Raw genomic sequence first — 21873 nt, 5'->3', positions numbered from 1 at the left:
GCATCTGCTTGAATAGTGCCAGTGTCTAGGAACTCACTGCTTATTTAAAGGCTTCGTTCAAGGATCATTATCATTTTTCTACCTAAAAACTAATGTTGCCATTTTACACAGAAAGAACTCTTCTCTATCTTGGTAAGTGCTGCCCCTAGTTTTTCACATATACGTTTTATATTTGTTGTAATTTAAACCCTAGCTACTACTGCTAAAGACTAAGGCATCTTATAACAAAATATTTAAGTTTGTTTGTAGAAACTTGAAAAACCCACAACAAAATGTGTAAAAGAAAAGAAAATATACCACTTGCCTAACCCAACTAACAAAGTTACTGTGATTGAGCAGTAAATGTCATCCTGAACTTCCTAGCAGCCACTGGCTAAAAAAGAGACACTAATAACACTAGCTGCATTATCTGATTTTAAAAAGTATTAAAAAGAAACAAAGAGGACTCCTCAGTTCTTTAAAAAGGGAGAAACCCCCTCTAAGCTTTTGATGTTGATATGATGAGTCCCTGTACAGGTCACTGACCATGTGACAGGTACTATGACTTACCAATATGCAGAAACATTCTTCAGGTAGTATTCCTAAGTTACCGCTAATGTACTTTCTGTCTCTTGAGACTTGCAAATTTGGGGCATTTCATATAAATGGAACATATAACACATGGTATTTTGTTTACCTTCTTTCACTTAGTATAATGTTTTCAAGGTTCATCCATGTTGCAGTATGTATCAATACTTCATTCCTTTATATGGCTGAATAATATTCCACTATATGGACAGAGCATACTCTGTTTACCTGTTCATCAGTTCATTGACATTTAGCTTGTTTTCACTTTTGGGTTATTATGAATAATGCTGCCATGAACATTCATGTACCCATTTTTATGTAGACATATATTTTTATTTCTTTTTGAGTATATACATAGGCGTAAATCTGCTGGGTCATAATACAATTTATGTTTAACCTCTTGAGGAATTGCCAGAATGTTTTCTATTCTCAACAGCAATGTGTAAAGCTTCCAACTTCAGAGCACTCTTTTTAAGCCACCACTTCAACTTCCCATAGACAGAAAAAGCCTTTTGCCACCTACAGACCCCAAATCACTTATCTCAGATAACTGAACTCACAACTGGATTGCAGCAAGCTCCAACTCATTCTCAACCCCAGCTCTACATCAGACACACAAAGTTAGACTCAAGTAACATTTACACTTACTAATCTATCTCCCAGATAAGGTTCCTACAATTTTTCAGGTTAGGTAACCACAAGAGAACCATAATAATCCACTGATAAGGAGTGAACTACATCCTCATGGTTCAGGCCACACACCCACTGATAATTCCTCATTTTCTTTGCTCTATCTTATGTCAGAGAGTCTCAAAGCATGATCCAGGGCTTCCTAAGGGAGCTCAAAAGTCTTTTGGTGAGTAGGCCCAAGGCCAAAACATTTTTGTAGTAATACTAAGATGTTATCCACCTTTTAAAAAATCTTTCACATGTGGTAAGATTAAATGCAGAAAGTGATAGAAAAATACAATTGTCACCTTAGCCACACTTTAAAGAGATTAGCGAAAATGTAAGATGATGCCACTTCTCTATATTTTGTTTTGGAAAAACAAAACTCTCTTGGAAAAGAGAGTTATTTTTCATAAAAATATCTATTATTTGTGATAACATACAATACATATAGTGAGTTTATTGTTTTTATTTTAAAGTGAATTTTTAAATGTTCTTTAAATATCTTTTTTTTTAAGGTGGTTTAATTGGGGCGCCTGAGTGGCTTGGCTGGTTGACTGTCAGACTCTTGGTTTTGGCTCAGGTCATGATGGTAGGGTAGTGAGATCAAACCCCATGTCAGGCTCCGTGTTCAGTGTGGAGTCTGCTTAAGATCCTCTCCCTCTCCCCACTCACATTCTCTCTGTTTTTTTCTCTCTCTCTCTCTCTCAAATAAATAACCAAATAATTAAAATCTTGGGAAGAAAGAGCTGCCTCTTAAAATTTCATAATTTTCATTTCTGAAAGGTGAAAGCATCAATAGATATAACCATAAACAAAAACTCGTTAGAGGTCTTCAATAGTTTTTTTAAAAAGAGTAAAGAGATCTTAAAGCCAAAAACGTTTGAGAACTATTGCTATAAGTGAAAGTGGCATTTTTGTAATCAGATTTAAAAATAATTTTTGTTTAAAATTCAAACATAGATTTAACTCTAAAGTCCCACATTATATTCATTCAACAAAATTTTTTTTTCAAAAATTCATTTAATGCTTATCATGTACATGTCAAGTATTATACGACTACATTGCAGTATTACTATTTATTTCACTATTTGCCACTGTTCATTTTGTTTTAAAATAAATGAAGGAAAAGTAAAATAATTCACATAATAAATTAATTCCACATAATAAAATCATAGTATATTTCCCTGTATTCAAATACACAGATCCATTTTTGCAAGTACCATGACCAGTTTGCCATCTTGTGTTCAGTAAAGAAATAGCACATTATTTTAAGTCTACTAATATTTATCTAGATCTATCAACTGCTAAGAGAGGGTATTAAAATATGCAACAATGACTTTGAATTTTTATTCTACATTCAATGCTATCAATGTTTGTTTCATGTATTTTGAAGCTTCGTTAAAGCATAAAGTCTTCATAATGAACTGACTTTTAACATGATGAAATGTCTTTACCTCTAGTAAGATTTATTTTTGTTTGGGTAGTATCTTTTATCTAATATTAATATAGTCCAACCTTATTATACTTACTGTCTAGATAATATACAGTTTCCTACACATATACTTTCAACCTATCTGTGTCTTTATATTTAAAGTACATTCTTTTACAGAGCACCTAAATAGACATTTCTACATTCTTCTTCATCCTTATCCTCAAATTTTCTTTTTCTTTTTATAAGTTTTATATCTTATAAGTTTTCTATCTATTCCTCTTTCCCTACTTCCTTTGAGGTTAACGAAGTATTTTTTATTTTTTTTTATTTTTTTTCGAAGTATTTTTTAGAATTTCATTATATCTATTGACTTTTTAGCTATTCCTCTTTGTATTATTTTTAAAGTGACTATTCTAGGAATACAATATATATCCTTAACTTTAACCAGTTTACTTAATATTGTACCCAACTAGATGTTAAATCGTAGAATACCTTAGGAGTTTGAGATTAAAAGCATTCTTTTGTCTCTTATGCTCCTAAAAAGTTTCTAAAATGACTGTAAAGGATAAATAACATTTTTAGTATATGTGCTGCCAAGTGAGCACATGTAAAGGATAAATAACACATAAAACCAAAAAGACACAGAAATCAGAGGAGATGACAGTAATAAAGTTTTGGAAGCCTGAAAGCCAAATGGATGACTGATAACATACTCAGCAGAATGAAAAAGGTGAAAATAAACCCTGTGTAAGTTGAGGAATCTATAAAAAGCCAATGTGTGCAACAGAACCCCCCACCTCCCAGAAAAAGTATAAGAGTCAGAGATTCCAGGTAGTTCTGAAGTTAGGGGGCAGGAAGGTCTCAAATTCAATGTAAGAAGAAATAGGAGCCTTAAATCCCCTCCTCTCTTCTTTCACAACCAAGCAACCCGCCCCTTCCCAACTCTGCAACACGTGTAGGGTTTTTCTCTACAGAGGATAAACCAGAGAAACCTTATATGGAAGGAAACACACTTGGGAGTGGTGGAGAGGTCTAAACTAAAAACCTAAAGTAGGAATTAACATATCAAAACATTAACATCCAGGGGACCTGGGTGACTCAGTGGTTGAGTGTCTGCTTTTGGCTCAGGTCTTGATCCTGGGGGTCCTGGGATAAAGTCCCACAACAGGCTCCCCATAGGGAGCCTGCTTCTCCCTTGGCCTATGTCTCTGACTCTCTGTCTCTCATGAAAAGATAAATAAAATCTAAAAAAAAAAAAAAAAAAATTAAGATCCACCTCCTACCTACCACCATCCCAGCAGCTCCCATTTCCCAAATAACCTTCAGAACACTTATTTGCAGACGATGGGGGGATTCCAGCCCAAAGACTTATATACAGTCGGTTGAGGACACCTGCCAGTGCAGCCAACCAATGCAAAAAAAGAGTTCTGCCCACATGCATGGAGCTTCCATTTAGCTTTCTGGTCTATCACTCTCAAAATAAAAGGACAGACATTTGAAGAAAGGCTCTAAAATTAAGATTAGTATCTAAGCAACTTAAATTGTCAACCTCTGGTGCACAATTTTAAGAAGAAAAAGATGAAAAATGAGGCCAGTACTACATCACATAAACTAGAAAAGAGCCAGGTAAAAACTGTCCTGAATACAATTTAGAGCTTCTAACTCCACCAAACAATTTCTTCAATCATGCTGAGTCTAATTTACAAAAGAGCTAAGACAAACTGATCTGAATGGCTCAGTGTGCGTGGGAAAATTTAAATAGAATGTAATAAAGGTCTCTATGCACTTCAGAACATCAACAGGCATAATTATCAAAGATAATCCTATGGACATTAGTATTAGGAAAAACAGCCCTGACATTTAACTAGGAAATTGATTCAAAAGGAAATGGATTAGTAAAAGCATTAAAATTTTATCAACAGTCTCAGGAATCATTACTCTAAATGTTTTGAAAAAAATTCACAAACCTCTCTTAGGGAGAACAATGACCAAACATCATTAGCAATAGCCACAGTTACTATATACTTAAAGTGGATTTACAATTTGTCAATATTAAGCAAGACACCCTCTCTCTAAAAGATTAGTTTTCCATGGGATTATTTCCCTCTGTCTGCCTATGCCTTAGGTCTACCAGTGACCAGCATTTGACTGCCTTGCTATTAATTACTTGGGAGAAAAAAAAGTAAATATGTCTTTGTGCTTTGGATTATTTTCTTATTTTCCAAAACAAGTCAGCTACAAAGCTAAGCTATCATTAGTTAAGCGATACTAATGAACTTCAAAAGTAAAAAGTCGTATAAAAAATTTATTCCTACCCTTAACAAAAAGAAAAAGCCAGGGCCACCTGGGTGGCTCAGTCAGTTAAGCATCTGACTTCAGCTCAGGTCATGATCTCAGGGTCTTAGAATCGAGCCCAGTATTGGACCCTGCCTCAAGGCTCTGTAAACTCTGAAGTCAGTGGGAAGTCTGCTAGTCCCTTTCCCTCTGCCTGTCCTCCCACTTGTGCTCTCTCTGTTTCCCTCTCTCAAATAAATAAACGAAATCTTTAAAAAATAAAAAGAAATTAAAATGAAAAAAGAAAAAGCCAGACAATCCATAAAAACCACCAGTTTTTGAGCCCATCAGGGACTTGAAGTCATAAGGCAATCAATAATCTAAAATCCAGAATGAGAAGATCCTCTGAGGAGATGGGATACATGAATTGTTTCATCTTTGATAGAACATGGAAAAGAGACATTTACAAAACACCTGAAATTTTAACAAACTCTTAAGGGCCAAATGTGTACTCACGTCAATTTAGAACCCCGGAAGCCTTAGACACAGGATTCTGTACCCTCCCACAATTTTCTTTTTTACAGTTTTCTACCTCATGAGATGCTCATGAGAAGTACTATGAGCAGGGCAGAGCTGAGAAAGTAAAATTGCTGGTATTGGTGTGTAATGCCTGCTCCAAGATTTGAGGGTAGAGCAGGAGTACCAAGAAGTCTATGTATACTTTTGGACTACCCAAATATAAGGTGATTATCAGCTCCCAGTGGGGCAGAAGCAAGAAGTTCACCCATGCTTCAGACTGAACCCTCACCTGCAGCAAATGTTGTCCATTTGCTGGGAAGGTACAGTCAAGCCTCTCATCCTTGAGCCCCTGCACCGATACCAGGAAAATGTTAGCAGGGAAGGAAATACTCATCTTCCTTTCCTCTGGTCTGACACTAGGCAAATGCAAGATAAACACTGGGGGAGGGACAGAAAGCACATTCATGCCCAGACTCTGTGCTGATACAAAATAGATGTCTTCTAGCACTGGAAGGGAAGCAGGAAAATTGCTCAGGCTGTCCCTGTCTTCCTCCTCCCCTGCCAATACAAGGCAAAGCTCAGCTGGCAGGAGGGGAGGGGATGGGGAGAGGCAAAAACCAAGAAACCTGCCTACATTCTAGATCTTGCATGGAGTAGGTAGGAGGCAAAAGATAATCTCCACTGGGGAAGTGATACAAGCAGGGAAAAGGTTCAGCCCCTGGGGCTCAAGTGCACAGGACTTGCCTAAGACTGAGGCTCAAACAGGAAAAGGGTTGCAAAACCCTTCTGCCTTGACAAGTCTTGCACCAGGTAACACGCAAGAGCAGTCCACCATGGGGAGAGGGGAAGAGCACAGAAGGAAATCCTGCACAGATACCTAGGCAAGCTGTCAGCTCAGAATAGAATAGAAACAAGGAGAAAATCCTCCAACACTGCAGGCTTCGCTCTAAAACCAAGTGAGCAGCAACCCACTGCTGGAAGAATTTGAAGTCTGTGGTATACTGATAATAACAATAGCAACAATAAACCTCAAAACCAGCTCAACTACTACCCAGACTGACTCAATCAGACTGTCTGCCAAAAAAAGTGTACTCATTTCTAAGCATAAATATCTTAGGTTCTACTGTTCACCTTATGCAATGTGTAACATTTGATGAAACATTACAAGTCACACTGAGAAAAAAAAGACAAAAGAACCTGCTGTCAAGAGAGAAAAACAGTAACACAACCAGACTTAAGATGATGCATATACTAGGACTATTACACAGGGACATTAAAATTACTATAATTAATATCTTTTTAAAAATCTAGTAGAAAATGTGGATGATATTTAACAGAAAGGAAATTTCATTAGAGACAGAAACCATAAAAAGAAGCTTAATGGAAATACTACTACATTTTAAAATGGGACTCAAAAATGAATAATGGACCATGAATCTATATATAAAAGTTATCCAGAAATAATAGTTTCAAACTGATTAAGGAACTCCAGAGGCCAATAATCTGGAAACATCAAATATCATGTTTCTGAACTGGTTACTATTTTGTGAAATAATTAAAACCATACTGTGGTTTAAAACTCCTACAACTATAATAAATAAATAAAAATAAAAGATAAAAGATAAAAAAATAAAGCTCCTACAACTATTGGGACACCTGGGTGGCTCAGTGGTTGAGTGTCTACGCCTTCAGCTCAGGGCATGATCCCAGGGTCCTGGGATGGAGTCCCACATCGGGCTCCCCACAAGGAGCCCTTCTTCTCCCACTGTCTATGTCTCTGCCTCTCTCTCCATGTCTCTCATGAATAAATAAATAAAATCTTAAAAAAAAAAACCCAACCTCTACACCTATCAAAATATATATACAATTCAAGGTACATTTACTATAAACACTAATCAGGAACCATGCCCTGTGCTAGAAGCTAGGGGTAGGGAGAAACAGTATACTAATATTCCCGAATTAAATTTAAATAGGAAGAATACTAAAAATAGTCAAAAAATGTTACAAATGTTCTAACAGAAGTCCAAGACCAAGGGCTAAGGAAGCAAGCCCAGCGAAAGAAACACAGTCTGAGAGGGCCAAAGTCACATGTTGATGAAAGGAAGAAACTGTTGGCAGAAAGAAAGGACAGAATTGAAGGGTATTAAGCAGTGCTGGACAGGCTACTGTCCACGGTCATGAGGCTGGAGAGGACTGATGAGAACACACAGAGACGACTATAGGGAAGAAAATGTCTTACAGACAGTGGTATCTTTGAAAAGAATGTGTCTTTCCAATACCAAACAAGAGAAGAAAGAAGAAGACACATATCACTAACTTCAAGCACCTTCTATTCAGGTAAACACCGACATGTGTGCACATGACCTCTGTCTCTCACACCGCCACACCCCCCAAACTTTGCACATGCTTCTTCTGGAGCCTGGAGTGCAGTTCCCATTCTTCTTCGTCTAGTTAACTCTCCTTTAGGTTTCAGATCTCAGGTCAATCTTCTGCAGGCAACTCAGCACAGCGTACCTCTCCTTCACAATATTATTTATCAGACTTGATTAATGCTTTTGTGTTCTCCACCGGATTGTAAATTCCCTAAGATCAAAAGTCATCTCTGTTTTATATTTCCAGGTTATCCCTAGAACCTGGTAGAGTGCAGGACAAGAAATATTGATTAAATGAATAAACCAGGATAGAGGAGTTCAAGCCTATCTTCTCTATTTCTTATGAATGACAACTACACACAGGTACCAAAAAAAGCAAAAGCTATGTTTCATTAAATTACCAGAGATAAAAACTGTCTCAGGGATATCCTATATGATTGTTAATTAACACAAAAAGGAACTACAAATAATAGGCACCCCATGGTAATTCCTTAATGAATTAATTTATATATGGCACTCAAAGTGAATTACACACAAATGCTAAACTGGGATTCAATCTAGAGTTGAATATAATAAAACAGGAGGCAGTATACTGTAATAGTTTAAGCATAAAAGCTTAGAATCAGGTAGTTCAGATATTCACCAAAAATATAACAAGATAACTCCAAATTATCTCCATAAATACATTGATGCCAACGCTGCAGGAAAATGAGTCTTAAATTAGCGACCTTCCTAACTATGATAGTAGAAATTAATGAGATAGAAAATGGACAAGCAGGAAAGAAAATAAAAGTGAAAAAATTAGTAAAGTTAATAAAATTCTAGTAAGACTGATCAAGAAAAAAGAGAGAAGCCAAAAATTAGCAATATCTGGACTACAATGGGTACCTCACTATAGAACCTAAAGACATTCCTAAGGGAATGTTGTAAACTACGTTATGTCAATATGGTCAATAACTGAGATTAAAGTTAACAAATTCACTGAACAAACATAATTTAGAAAAGTTGACATAAAAACAAAAGAGAATTTGAATAGCCCTCCATTGTTTTGAAAAATTGAATTTATAATTTAAAAAATTCCCAAAGAAAATTTCAAAATGTTGGCTGAAGTTTATAAACCACTGGGTCAACCAAACAAAACCCCTGTGGGTTACAGATGACGCCCCGAGGCCACCAGGTTTTTTTGCTCTATTGAATTTTTAGTGAATGAAAGGAAGGTACAGACCGAAGAAAACTTAAAAACAAAAACAAGGAGAAGACTGACCATTCAGGAGATAAAGACAGAGTAAAAGTAAAAGAAAAGCAAATCATCTTGGATGTCAGAAGGATAGAACAGATAAAATCAACAAGGATGAGATTATCTGTATTTAATAGTAAGAAAAAGGCAATAGGAAAACCTATGGATCAAATTAGAAAATAAGGGGAAATGTAGCTGTAAAAAAAAATGTTGATTTGTATTTCCTAAACAAGCAAGTGATAGCAGAAGAGAGGTGCTCAGAAATCCACAGTCAAGAATTAATGAGGACAGGAGCACCTAGGTGGCTCAGTGGTTGAGTGTCTGCCTTCAGCTCAGGTCATGATCCCGGCGTCCTGGGGTTGAGTCCTGCATCAGGCTCCCCACAAGGAGCCTGCCTCTCTCTCATCTCTGTGCCTCTCATGAATAAATAAATAAAATCTTTGGGGGAAAAGAAAGAATTAATGAGGACAGTAGACCATGTACAGGAGAGCTGAGCTACCTATAACAACAGTATATCATTGTTCAGATACACTCTGCATAACTGTGATAATACATTCCATTATAAATTAAAAAGTTAGCTCCCAATTTGAAAAGCTGTTCTTAGAGGAAAAAAGTTTCTCTGCTAGAGGCAAATAGTACTGAAGTTTCTCAAAATAAAAGTGAGGCAAGGAGGTAAGGAAACCTAAAACAAAGAGCCTCTTGGAAAAATCAGCTCTGTTCTTGGTGGATTTGAATCTAACCCAAAAAGTATATACAACTCACTTTATTTCTCGAGTATAAATAAAAAACAGCCTAGTCAATTCTCCATTTTCTCAGCAGTCATGTTCTACAAAGTCACTGTGAACACCAAATTAGCAGATACTGAACCATTGCTCCTAGGGGAAAGGGTAGCATGTGGTTTCTGCAAGCCTCTGATTACATTTTTGTCAAACCGCACATAACCACGGTGCTTAAGGTGTGTTTCTGTTTAAAGACACCATATTCAATAGGTAGTGCTGCTTCATGAGTATTTAATTCACAGCCAACAGCACTGCACTGATGCCAGAACAAAGTTTATCTAACATAAATATTTTCTCTGTAGCCACATCACAGCCTTCAGCACTGTCCTTGAGGGCCACTTTAAACCAAAATCACCAACAAAAAGCACAAGATAAGAAAAACTTGGCACTAAATAGACCTCAAAGAAGACACATCTTTACAGTATGAGAGCAGAAAGACGAAGGCAGAGCATCGCTTTGTTCAACCTCATGTAGGAATGTGTGCTTGGGCCAAACAAATTTTTCTCTGCCCTATGCATGTCTGTAAATAACTATGAAAGCACTGTGAGTATTGATTTTTGGGGTTACAAAGCAATTTTAGTGAGTAGGCAAATTTGTAAATTTGGAATTCATGAATAATGAGGATTGACTGTATACACAAAAATTTATAGTACCATCCTACAAAGTAAATTTTAAAAAGGTTTACTGTAAATGTATCTAGAAATCTAGGAATTTGGATTAGAAATATAATAGGACTAAATGCTACTTCTCGGAATCAATTTGCCAAGATTTTCTTTTCTTTCTTCCTTTCTTTCTCTTTTTTTCTTCCTTTTTTTTTTTTTTTTTTTTTTTTTTTTTTTTGAGAGGGAGAGAGAGGAGAGAGAGCACATGCAGTGAGGAGAAAGGGTAGCAGAGAAAATCCCCCAGCAGGCTCCATACCCAGCATGAAGCTGAGGCAGGGCTTGATCCTAGGACCCTGAGATTATGACCTGAGCCAAAATCCAGAGCCAATACTCAACCGACTGAGCCACCCAGGCGCACCAAACTATTCTAAACAGTAATGAAACATGAAAAATAAGGTCCCATTTGAAGTCACTTTTACAGTGATCTTAAGCAGGCCTCTTCAATTTACTAGTATATCAGCATTAGGAGAAATCAAAGCATGTTTATTTCTAAGTTATAAATGAAATCCATTAAATCCCTTATGAGCAACTTAATCTGCTAAATTATTTTTAAGATTTTATTTATTTACTTATTTGAGAGGGAAAAGAGAAAGGGTGCACACATGTGCATGTACAAGTGGAGGGAGAGGGAGAAAGAGAATCTCCAGCACACTCCCTGCTGAGCACAGAGCCAAACTTGGCACTCAACCTCATGACCCTGCAATCATGATCTGAGCCAAAACCAAGAGTCAGAGGCTTATCCAACTGAGCTACCCAGGTATCCCAAATTTGATCAATTTTTAACAGAGCAGCCAATCTACTGATAGTAATCAACTTTTTCTAAATACCATTCATTCAAATAACTGTTAGTATCAGACTAACATTCCCGTCTGAGATCAAAGGCTGTATATCTTGATGCCAAAAAATGATTTTCCAATTTAATATATCATTACCCATACGGACTACATCCTACAATAAATACAGGGGAGAAACAATGTCTGATTTAGGCTCTACAGAGCTCTCACAGATGAGTGATTTAGATGTTTGCTCAAAGTTTCGCATGTTTGTAAATCATCTTTAGTTTTCAAGAAAGAACAGCAATAACGGAGAAAACTATAAAATTCTACATCAATGGTAAATTCAACAAGATTTTTGAAAAGGCATTATCTCTCCTATCCATTCCCTCAACATTCCAATTACCTCCTACTGCATTACAGTAATTAAATACTTAACAGAAAATGGTGATTATTAAGTGAACAAATTGGAACCTCCATATACTGCCTTACAGATCATTCTAAGCCAGTGCTCACAATTTAGTTTATGTCTTACAGTCTGCTGCCAGCCAATTGTTCTTTCCACACCATCATTTTCAGGAATGTGACTAGACTCAACATACTTGAACATGTGGATAAACACTAATATATATTCAAAAAAAGAAAATAAAAAGCAAATAATGTCTATGATAGTAGCCATAAAAACCCACACCAAAGTGTATATTTTCTAGGTTTCTTAAAAAGATTGTGTCTATCTTAACCCAATCAGCTGAAATTTCAACAGACCTAAAACTGGGGCAACTGTTAGACAAATGAAGAATTTAGTATTTTATCAAGAGGGAAAAATGATACCATGATACCATGTTTCGCTGTGGTACAGCTTTGCTAAAAAATTAAGCCTAAACTATCTCTGACCTTGGAAGCTAAATTTGGCATCTTTCCCCTTTTAAGAAGCTATCATTTATATTTTTAATTAGAGCAACTAATAAGAAAAAGACAGTAACATGTAATCACATGCTTACTTTAAATTACGACTGTCTTAGAAATTACCAGTGTTCTGTTTGTCTTACATTCAACCTACTTTCCATTGTCTTGGTTCCTCCAATACCACCTGAACTTCTCTAAGGAGCTATAGGCTTTTTGTCCCATTTAATTCATTACACCTACCACTAAACTGATGTTTCCAAGGCATATTCTAATCACACTGTCCCCATATTCATAACCTCCTAGAGCTCATACTGTCATCTAAATTAAGGACATATTTCTGAGCCTAGCTTTCAAGGTCCTTTACAATCTGACCTAGCATACCTTTCTAGTCTTCTTTATAACTCTCTAATAGTTAACCTAAATTCCAGAATATATCTCAAGCCTTTCTGCTTCCATAGGTTAGGCTTTTCCCTCCACTTTGATGTACTCCCTCCTTATTTTCTGATCAAAACCTGTCCACAACTGCCAGGCTTATTATTAATAGAGTAGAACACATTCTCCAACAGACACTTTAAACAAATTTATCCTTAAATCAATCATCTTACCAGAAAAGGTGCCATACATTAAATCCTTATAGGAGATACATAACCGGGAGCAGGATACATCGAACATAGCACACCTAGTCCCTTATACCCATCAATACACCAAATGAATAATAAACTATGACTGTCTTATATTAATGCTTTATTTATCTAACATCACTAAGATACTGAGGGTTCACATAAGTGAGTTTTCTGAAGAAGTGGCTTCCTACTATACAGAAACAGAATTCGTGTGTCTACAGCCTGGACCAGCTGAGATATTCTCCTGGGACACTGACCGCCACTTTACCCAGTCTAGCAGAAAACACTCACGTAGAGGATGGCAGTCATTTTCTACCAGGTACTTACATCTTGTAAAACAGGTGGGCAGCATAGAGAGAGCACAAGGAAGGCATTAAAAACCTGTAAAATGGCAAAAGAAGGGGCGCCAGGGTGGCTCAGTCAGTTAAGTGGCCTACTCTTGATTTCAGCTCAGGTCATGATCTCAGAGTCATGAGATGGAGCCCTGTGTCAAGCTCCATGCTCAGTAAGGAGCCTGTTTCTCTCCCTTTCCCCCTGCCCTGCCTCCCTCTCACATGTGTGCACACTCTCGCGCTCAGATAAATAAAGAAATCCTTTTTAAAAAAATGTTTAAATGAATACAATAAAATGCCAAAAAGAGTTTTCTGCATCTAGCAGAATCCTCATTCCAGGTTGTGGGTACACAGTTGTATTTCCCTGAGAAACTTTGGGGAGTTGAACAACTGTTCTTCTGTCTTAGAACAAGCTATGCCATCACCGGCTGGAAGAGTCCACTCCTTTGCCACTGAAAAAAATTTCAGTGTTCTACTTGTGTCTCTTATGGGTTGAATGGCATACCCTCAAATTCATATGTTGAACTTCTACCCACCAGTAAACCAGAACACCACCTTATTTGGATATGGGGTCAATGCACATATAATTAGATGAGGCCATTCTAGAGTAGGGTAGGGTCTTAATCCAATATGCCTGGTGGTATCCTTGTAAAAATAGGAAATTTGGACACAGACATGTACACAGGGAGGATGCAATTGAAGCTTAAGGCAGACTGGGGTAATGCTTCTACAAGCCAAGCAACTTCAAAGATGGGCAGCAAACCAGCAGAAGCCAGGTGAGAGACACAGACGGATTTCTCTTTCATAGCCTTGTGAAAAAGACAACTTGATCTCAGACTTGAACCTCCAGAACAGTGAGACAATAATTTTCTATGGTTTAAGCCATCTAGTTTGTGCTATTTTGTTTCAGCATCCCTAGCAAACTAATAGTATCTACTGGTGTCTTTGCATTTATCACATCACCAAACTATACCATGACAACCACACACCTCTTTAAGTAACAAAACTTCTTACAAATGTTAAGCACATTCATTCAACACATATTGATGATCTCTATGTGCCAGGCACCAAGGACAGAGCAGTATGACTAACATGGCATGGTCTCTTCCCTCATACAGATTACAGTGTAATCAGGACAAAGGACAACATCCCACAATTTTACAATGATAAAATTACAATTGTATAATGGCAATGAATGACCAACCCTTTAAACTGAAAATAGTGGGCATACCTAACAATGTCTGGATGACTCAATGACATCGCTATGGAAGCCAACTGTACATTTCCATGTTCTTTGTTGCTTTTGTTCCCATCTGAGATGTGAGGTTGTTGATTACCATGAGGTCTGCCTTCACCAACTACTCTCCTATATCTCTCTACTCACTCTCCAACCCACTCATTTCTAGTTTGGCGCTTCTGATTTGCTACAGGTGAAAAATCAGGTAATTAATATTGCTATGAAATTTACATTAAAATAATAAAAATTGCTTCATGTGAGAACTTAACGATCTGGCCTAAACACAGATCTTCTGATTTACTTGCGATGCTCACAGACATTTTTTCTGGCAAAACACTTTCTCCCATTCACAAAGACTGTTATCAGGCACCAAGGTGGGCCATTACTATATGTAAACTGGAGTGTTCCTGAATAATTGCCTGGCAAATGCTTGTTTTCTTTCAAAGGAACTACAGTGCAGGTATGGTACGTAAACAGTTACCTAAGAAAGAAATACTGTCCAAATTCAGAATTATATACTTTGTAGCCCAGTGTAAGGCATATTTTGTTATCTAATTGTGAATCGTATCACCAAATAATATGATCATGAGGTCACAGCATTACAACTTGTTGCTGTACCTAATAAATACCACGTACCTCTAATGCATATCCAACAATCGTCTTTTGTGTTGTGTCTTTTAAGTTCTTCCTCAGTTACTTCAATTAACCTGCCTTTTAATCCTGTTAGATCCTTCCCACTTTTGGTGAGGCGAATCCAATCCATAAGACTTCTGCCCTGTTTTAGGGGGACCTAAGAAGGGAAAAGGAAAGAACTCAACTGTGGCTTCTTGAAGTCAGCTGCTTTCCCCACTCCTACCCGCTGCTTCTCTGAAGGCTGCTTCATTCTCTTATTCTCATTCAAAAAGATAAGAAAATTCAAATCCGACAATTCTACATTTTGGTTTGTTTTGTTTTACAGATTTAGGTGGTTGTCAAAATCATCTCCATTGTATCAGAATTATAAATAGAACAATATAAGCTATCTGGACTATGAGGTAGGGCTTAGAAATGGTGTCATGCAAATGTTCATCATAATGGTATCTAACAAAACAAGAAAAAAGAACAAGAACAAGAACAAAGCACTGAACCTGGAGTGAGAAAACAAGTTTTGGTCCTGGCTCCACTCTGTCACACATGTTGGAGTTACTTAGCAACTTGGACCAAAATTTCTTTACCTCAAAAGTCACAAGAGATTTAATAGAAGAAAATATAAATGGCCAGCTAAAGTTGATTTTCTGGATTGTCAATATACACAGGACATTAGAAAATCATAAGGCAGCAATCTGTTTTCTAAGAATTCACTAAGAAACAAAAGTTATCAAATAACGGAGGAAAAAAAAAAAAAAAACTGTAACACTCGAAGGAAGGTTTGGCAAACTGGCCCGTGCCTGTTTGTCTATCATCCTGGAGTTCAGAATCATTTTCACAAGTGGAGTGGTGGTAGTGAAGAGACTCAGTAGTCATGGGGCCCTCAGAGCCTAAAATATTTATTATCTGGCCCCTTACAGAAAAGTTTACCTATCCCTGAACAGAAGATTTAGTAAAGGATGTTTGATTTTGATAGCTTTTTCTTTTCCTTTTTTTTAAGATTTTATTTATTTATTCATGAGAGACACAGAGAGAGAGAGAGGCAGAGACATAGGCAGAAGGAGACCCAGGCTCCCTGCAAGGAGCCTGATGCGGGACTTGATCTCAGACCCCAGGATCATGCCCTGAGTCGAAGGCTGATGCTCAACCGCTGAGCCACTCAGGAGTCCCAACTTTTTGTTTTTTCAAAATATGCTTTAAATAATATGCTTTTGGATGAGAGATATTACTAATATTTTAACAGTTAAGAACAGTTAAGATAACCTTTCAAAGATGGAATTGAGCTACTGTCTAAACTTATAAGCAGTTTGTAACATAGTACCAGAGGAATATTTAATGTAAAAGAAGGCATGTTCAAAGAAGTCTATTGCTACAGACTGAATGTTAGTGCCCCTCCAAAATTCATGTTGAAATCCTAACCTCCAGGGACATCTGGGTGGCTCAGTGGTTGAGTATCTGCCTTCGGCTCAGGGCATGATCCCGGGGGTCCTGGGATCCAGTCCCACCATCAGGCTCCCTATAGGGAGCCTGCTCTTCCCTCTGCCTATGTCTCTGCTTCTCTCTGTGTGTTTCTCATGAATAAATAAATAAAGTCTTAAAAAAAAAAAAAGAAAAAGAAAAATCTTAGCCTCCAGTGTGATGGTATTAGGAAGTAAGGTCTTTGATTGGTGATTAAATCATAAAGGCAGCACCTTCACGAATGCTACTAATGCCCTTATTAAAAACACCTCAAAGAGTTCCCTCATCCGTTCTGCCATGTGAGGATGTGGGGAAAATATGGCTATGAACCAGGAATCAGGCCTTCATCAGATACCAAACTCACTGGTGCATTGATCTTAGGATTCCCAGCCTCCAGAACTGTGAGAAATAAATTGCTGCTGTGTATAAGCTAGCTTATCAAGCTTATGGTCCTCTGTTAGACTGAATAGACTAAGATATTTATATACCTCACTTTCTGGAATCTCATCTATCGTAGGTATTCATTTATCCCCTAAATAACCTAGTTAATAGGTGTGTGTTAACATTGCAATTTCACATTCCTTCCTACCAATCACATCATCCCATTCTTACCATCCCTGAAACTCTCTAGGTCGCCTGATCTCAATAAATGAAGTAAAATATGAGAATATGATCTTTCCCATCTCAAACCAAAGTCACTCACCTCTCTTGTCTACGTGGATTCCATAATCCACTGGATATTTACACATAGTCTTCCAAAACTGTAAATCTAATCATGGGCCCTTCCTCCTTCAGTGGCTCCCCATACTACCATATAATAATATCTCTAAATTCCCTAGAGTGATTTACCAGGCCCTTTGTATCAATCACTGTTTACCTCACTAGCTCTGAGTCTTAATTTTTGCTCTTTCCTATTACATGCTTTAGCCAAACAGGAACTGATTCCTTGATTGCTATGAAATATCTGCTCCTTTGCCTGGCTCAAGGACCTCCCTCCCACCTCCCAGACGCACACTATCTCCTCCAAGAGACTTCTCTGACTCCAATCCCTCTGTGGTCATAACACAGTTATAGTACTTAATGACATTTATAACTATTTATTAGTCTGTACTGCCTATTAGACTAAACTCCTTGGAAACTGACACTCCATCTCCAGCATGTGGTAGGTTCTCAAAAAATATTTATTTACTAGTGTTAGTAGAAATAGTAGCTATCCTACATACAATGCATACTATGCATTAGACGCTGTCCTCAGAGATTTACACAACAATCACATAACAATCCATAGAATATAAATAAAAGTCTAGGGACGCCTGGGTGGCTCAGCACTTGAGCGGCTGCCTTCAGCTCAGGGCGTGATCCCAGGTCCTGGGATCGAGTCCCGCATCGGGCTCCCTGCATGGAGCCTGCTTCTCCCTCTGCCTGTGTCTCTGCCTTTCTGTGTCCCTCATGAATAAATAAATAAAATCTTAAAAAATAATAATAAACAAATAAATAAATAAAAGTCTAAGAGCAAGTAACACAGTGAGGACTTACCACAGACCAAGACTGTGCTAAGAGAAACATTATCTCATTTAATCCTATGAATAGTCCTATAAAATGGGTTCTATTATTCTCATTTACACCTCAGGAAACCGAAACTCAGACACTAAGTCACGGAAGCTGGGAAAAGAATCTGGATCTTTCTCACTCAAAAGTGTGTGCTTTTAAATATAGTCATATCCTCCCCAACTAGCTTCTATTTTTTCAACCTCTAACAATTTCATACAATCCTGACTCAGGTTCTAACATGTGTAAGATCACCTCACTTTAAAATTCTGAGTTTCCCTTTGAATTGTGCAATAATTCTATTTTGTTCTCTTTTTGGACCCAAAGGTTCAACTTTACCATCACCACCTGTGGACCTTTTGTCTTTGCCTCTGAGCTTTCTTCTTTAAAAGGATGCTGAGAATGTGGTTTTTAGTTTTAATACAGAGGACCAGTAGCTCTTATATTTTACTTCAGATTCTTTCTCCAGAAAGTCTATACTATTTAGCCAAGCATTTAGTTCAAGGAGAGAAACAGGTCAAACATCAAGAAGGAGGGGACAGGGGGATCCCTGGGTGGCTCAGTGGTTTGGCGCCTGCCTTTGGCCTGGGACGCGATCCTGGAGTCCTGGATGGAGTCCTGGGATTGAGTCCCGCATCAGGCTCCCGGCATGGAGCCTGCTTCTCCCTCTGCCTGTGTCTCTGCCTCTCTCTCTCTCTCTCTGTTTACGATGAATGAATAAATTTTTAAAAAATCCTTAAAGAAGGAGGGGACAGATGATTAGATAGCTAGATGATATATGGAGCAATAAATGAAATATTATAGCCAGAGTCACATCCCAACAAACTTTTAGGATCCAAAGCAACATTTCTTAACCAGTTTCCTTTTCTGTGATATAGAGACAACAAAAGCACAAAATTACTGTAAAGATTAAATGAGTTAATATACATGAAGCATTCAGAACACTTAGAACATAAATACGGTAAGCACAATAAATCTCAACTATATTATTATTATTATAGGTGGAATTACAGATTTCTGAAAAGCTAATGAAAGCTACAGATCCCTGAGTCCATAATTCTGATCTGGAGTCAAATGCCAGGTTTAAGTGGAGAGGGGGAAAAAAAAAAAAAAGTCAGAGAAGATCCTAAATAATACTAAGACCCATGAGTCTAGAAATTGAGGGGGTGAAGGGGGGGAGGGTGGCCCAAGTAGGTGGAAGTTTCAAAAACAAAACATGAACAAAACATGAAGATGGAAGATGAACTTACAGAATGAGGAACCAACCAATAACTGCAGTACTTAACACCTAACATTGCAATGAACACCGGAGACAATTTTATTAAATTTTATAAATATAAAATACATTTGTATGGGATCCCTGAGTGGCTCAGCGGTTTAGCACCGCCTTCAGCCCAGGGCCTGATCCTGGAGACCCGGGATCGAGTCCCGCGTCGGGCTCCCTGCATGGAGCCTGCTTCTCCCTCTGCCTGTGTCTCTGCCTCTCATTCTCTGTGTGTGTGTGTGTGTGTCCCATGAATAAATAAATAAAATCTTTTTTAAAAAGTCTTTAAAAAAAAATACATCTGTGTTCCACCTGTTGCCAACAGTAACCATGTTCCACAAAAAGTTAGGAGTATTCTCTTAGCTTCAAAGTCAGCAAAGGGATACCAATAGAAAAGACAGTGTGATAAGGACAGGTAGCAGAGGAAGAAAGGCAGCGTGACTTAGAGAAGCGTCCGCAAACCCACCGGAGGATTTTAGACATTTGCTCTCGCTCCCCGCCCCCATCTTCCCTAGCTCCAGGAGTCCCCACCTTTGGAGGATGGTCACTGGTCAATGTCGCCACTGCCCAACCTTTCCCTTCTCCCACAGAACCCACATCACTCACAACTCCTTCGGGGAGTGCAGAACAAAAGACCGGAGACGAGGCTAGACTGAGGGAAGGAAAGCTAATGAGAACGGAGTGCCTAGGATCCCCGCAAGCACGGTGCTGGCCCTGTCCTATACAACTCCGTTTAATTCGCGGGAAAAGACTTCACCAGAACGGGCTGTGGGGACGGGAAAGGAAAGGGCCAGCAGGTGTGAGAGAGAGACGGGGGTTAGCGGAGTTGGAGGACTGCAGACGGCCGGGCATCAGAAAGGGATCGCCAGCAAAGGCAGGAGGCAGGAAGGCTAGAGCGGAGGACAGGAGGCGGAAGAGGGGGCCGAGGGAGAGAGTGGACCGTTCGGTACGAGGAACCGCCGGCGGCAGACGAGCTGAGCACGACGCGCGGTGTCACCCGCTTACCTTGCTACGCCCCCCGGAGGCGGCCCGCTGCTGCGAGCTGGGGACCGGGAAAGACTGGGAAGGGACGTTCAGCATCTCGGACCCCTGGCCCGGGCCCTGCCCGGGGTCTCCCGCCGGACAGGATCGCTCCGCTCCACCCCTCGGAGGCCGAACCTCCCGCTCCGGCTCCCAGGCCGGGCAGAGGCCAAGCCCCCGACCCACTTCCGGGGTCGCCCGGGGTGAGGCGCGCCGTGACGCAGCACGTTGAGGCCGTGAAGGGGGCGGAGCCAAAGGACGGGCGCCGCGCCGGCAGGGGCGGGACCCAACCGGAGCGCGTGTGCGGCGTTAGTCCTGCGGCCCGAATTTCAGCACCGCAGAGAGGTGACAGCTATTCCGCGGGAGGATTAGAGACCGAGGGAAGCTGTTCCTTAGCCTTGGTGCTGACAGAACCCGAGCGTGACTTCTACAGACTCCTGCTAACCCGGAGCACGCGCGTCGTCTGTCGTTAAGCCCTACCATCACACTACTTGAAAAATGGGGAGAAAAAAAAACAAAACACTATCAAAGCATTTTGATCTCTCTGCCACTCTTCTCCTCTACAGCACCCGGCTGTACAGGAAAGAAAACGTTTAAGAGTTACGGCGTCAAATGCAAACTGCCACCCTCCGGAGTGACTAATGAAGGAATTAAAAAAAAAAAAAAAAAAAAAAACTTAGGTCTCCATCCATCTACTCCCAAGTTCTTCCTCCTCATCTCTCTGTCTTCACTGAAAGCTACAGGGAATTGTGTACTGATACAGCCCATCCCCAAATGTAGTGACCGACAGCTATGTCTAAGAGTCAGATAGGTTTAGTTTGAATGGATTCTTTGCATTTAATAAATGAACAGCCTTAGGCAAGTTAATTTAGTATCTCAAAGTCTCATTTTCCCCATTCTGCCTAATCGATTTAGGTCTCAGTAAGAACGAGATGAGCTGTCATATGTCAACTACCTAGTATAGTCTCTGGTTCATAGTAGGCACCCGGGGACCCCTGGGTGGCTCAGCGGTTTAGCGCCTGCCTTTGGCCCAGGGCGCGATGCTGGAGACCCGGGATCGAGCCCTGCGTTGGGCTCCCCGCGTGCTTCTCCCTCCTCCTGTGTCTCTGCCTCTCTCTCTCTCTATGTCTATCATAAATAAACAAATCTTTTAAAAAAAATAGTAGGTACTCAATAAAGGTCAGTGGCTCATCATATTTTTCCGACATATTGAGAGAAGCTCAAATAACTGTGCAGCTAAAAACAAGTCCCTAATGATCCAGATCCATATCGGTGATGTGGTGTGGTTTTTGTGTTTTGCTTTGTTTTGTTTTGTTGCATATCTCTTGGGGGAAACACATATCCTGAGTGTCGAGTCCAGTGAAGGGAAAGTTTTCAGAAGAAATAGAGTTCTAAATAATTCTTCCCATCCATTATTATTACTTTACCTGACTCTGACACGTGATTTGAATTTGCTCTACTTCAACAGCCTGGTCCTTAAAGTGCCTGTAAATCAATGTTTGTAGTATCTTTTCAGTTAGAAGGAAAACCGTGTGATCTATGTAGCCATCAAGTAATAGGCATTTCTTTGC

General features: G+C 39.1%; 1 protein-coding gene across 2 annotated transcripts in view; it reads right to left on the bottom strand.

Annotated features, from left to right (window-relative positions):
* Nucleotides 1-20516, bottom strand: part of LOC112658662 (cytochrome b5 reductase 4) — a 77778-nt gene extending 57262 nt beyond the window's left edge. Inside the window, exons 1-2 of one of the 2 annotated variants that reach the window (XM_025444881.3) lie at nucleotides 20288-20516; nucleotides 15022-15175 (exon numbers count right to left, since the gene is read on the bottom strand). In XM_025444881.3, the coding sequence (XP_025300666.3) occupies nucleotides 15022-15175; nucleotides 20288-20362 (229 nt within the window). In that variant the 5' untranslated portion in view covers nucleotides 20363-20516. Of the gene's footprint in view, nucleotides 1-13143; nucleotides 13198-15021; nucleotides 15176-20287 lie in introns of those variants that run through there. The other variant, XM_035698123.2, reaches the window with a different exon arrangement.
* Nucleotides 20517-21873: the final 1357 nt, after the last annotated feature.

Source organism: Canis lupus, chromosome 12 (genome assembly GCF_003254725.2).
Source record: "Canis lupus dingo isolate Sandy chromosome 12, ASM325472v2, whole genome shotgun sequence".
NCBI classification, from domain to species: Eukaryota; Metazoa; Chordata; class Mammalia; order Carnivora; family Canidae; genus Canis; species Canis lupus.
The sequence above is the reverse complement of the archived record's forward strand: the minus strand, read 5'-3'. Positions and strand labels throughout refer to the sequence as shown.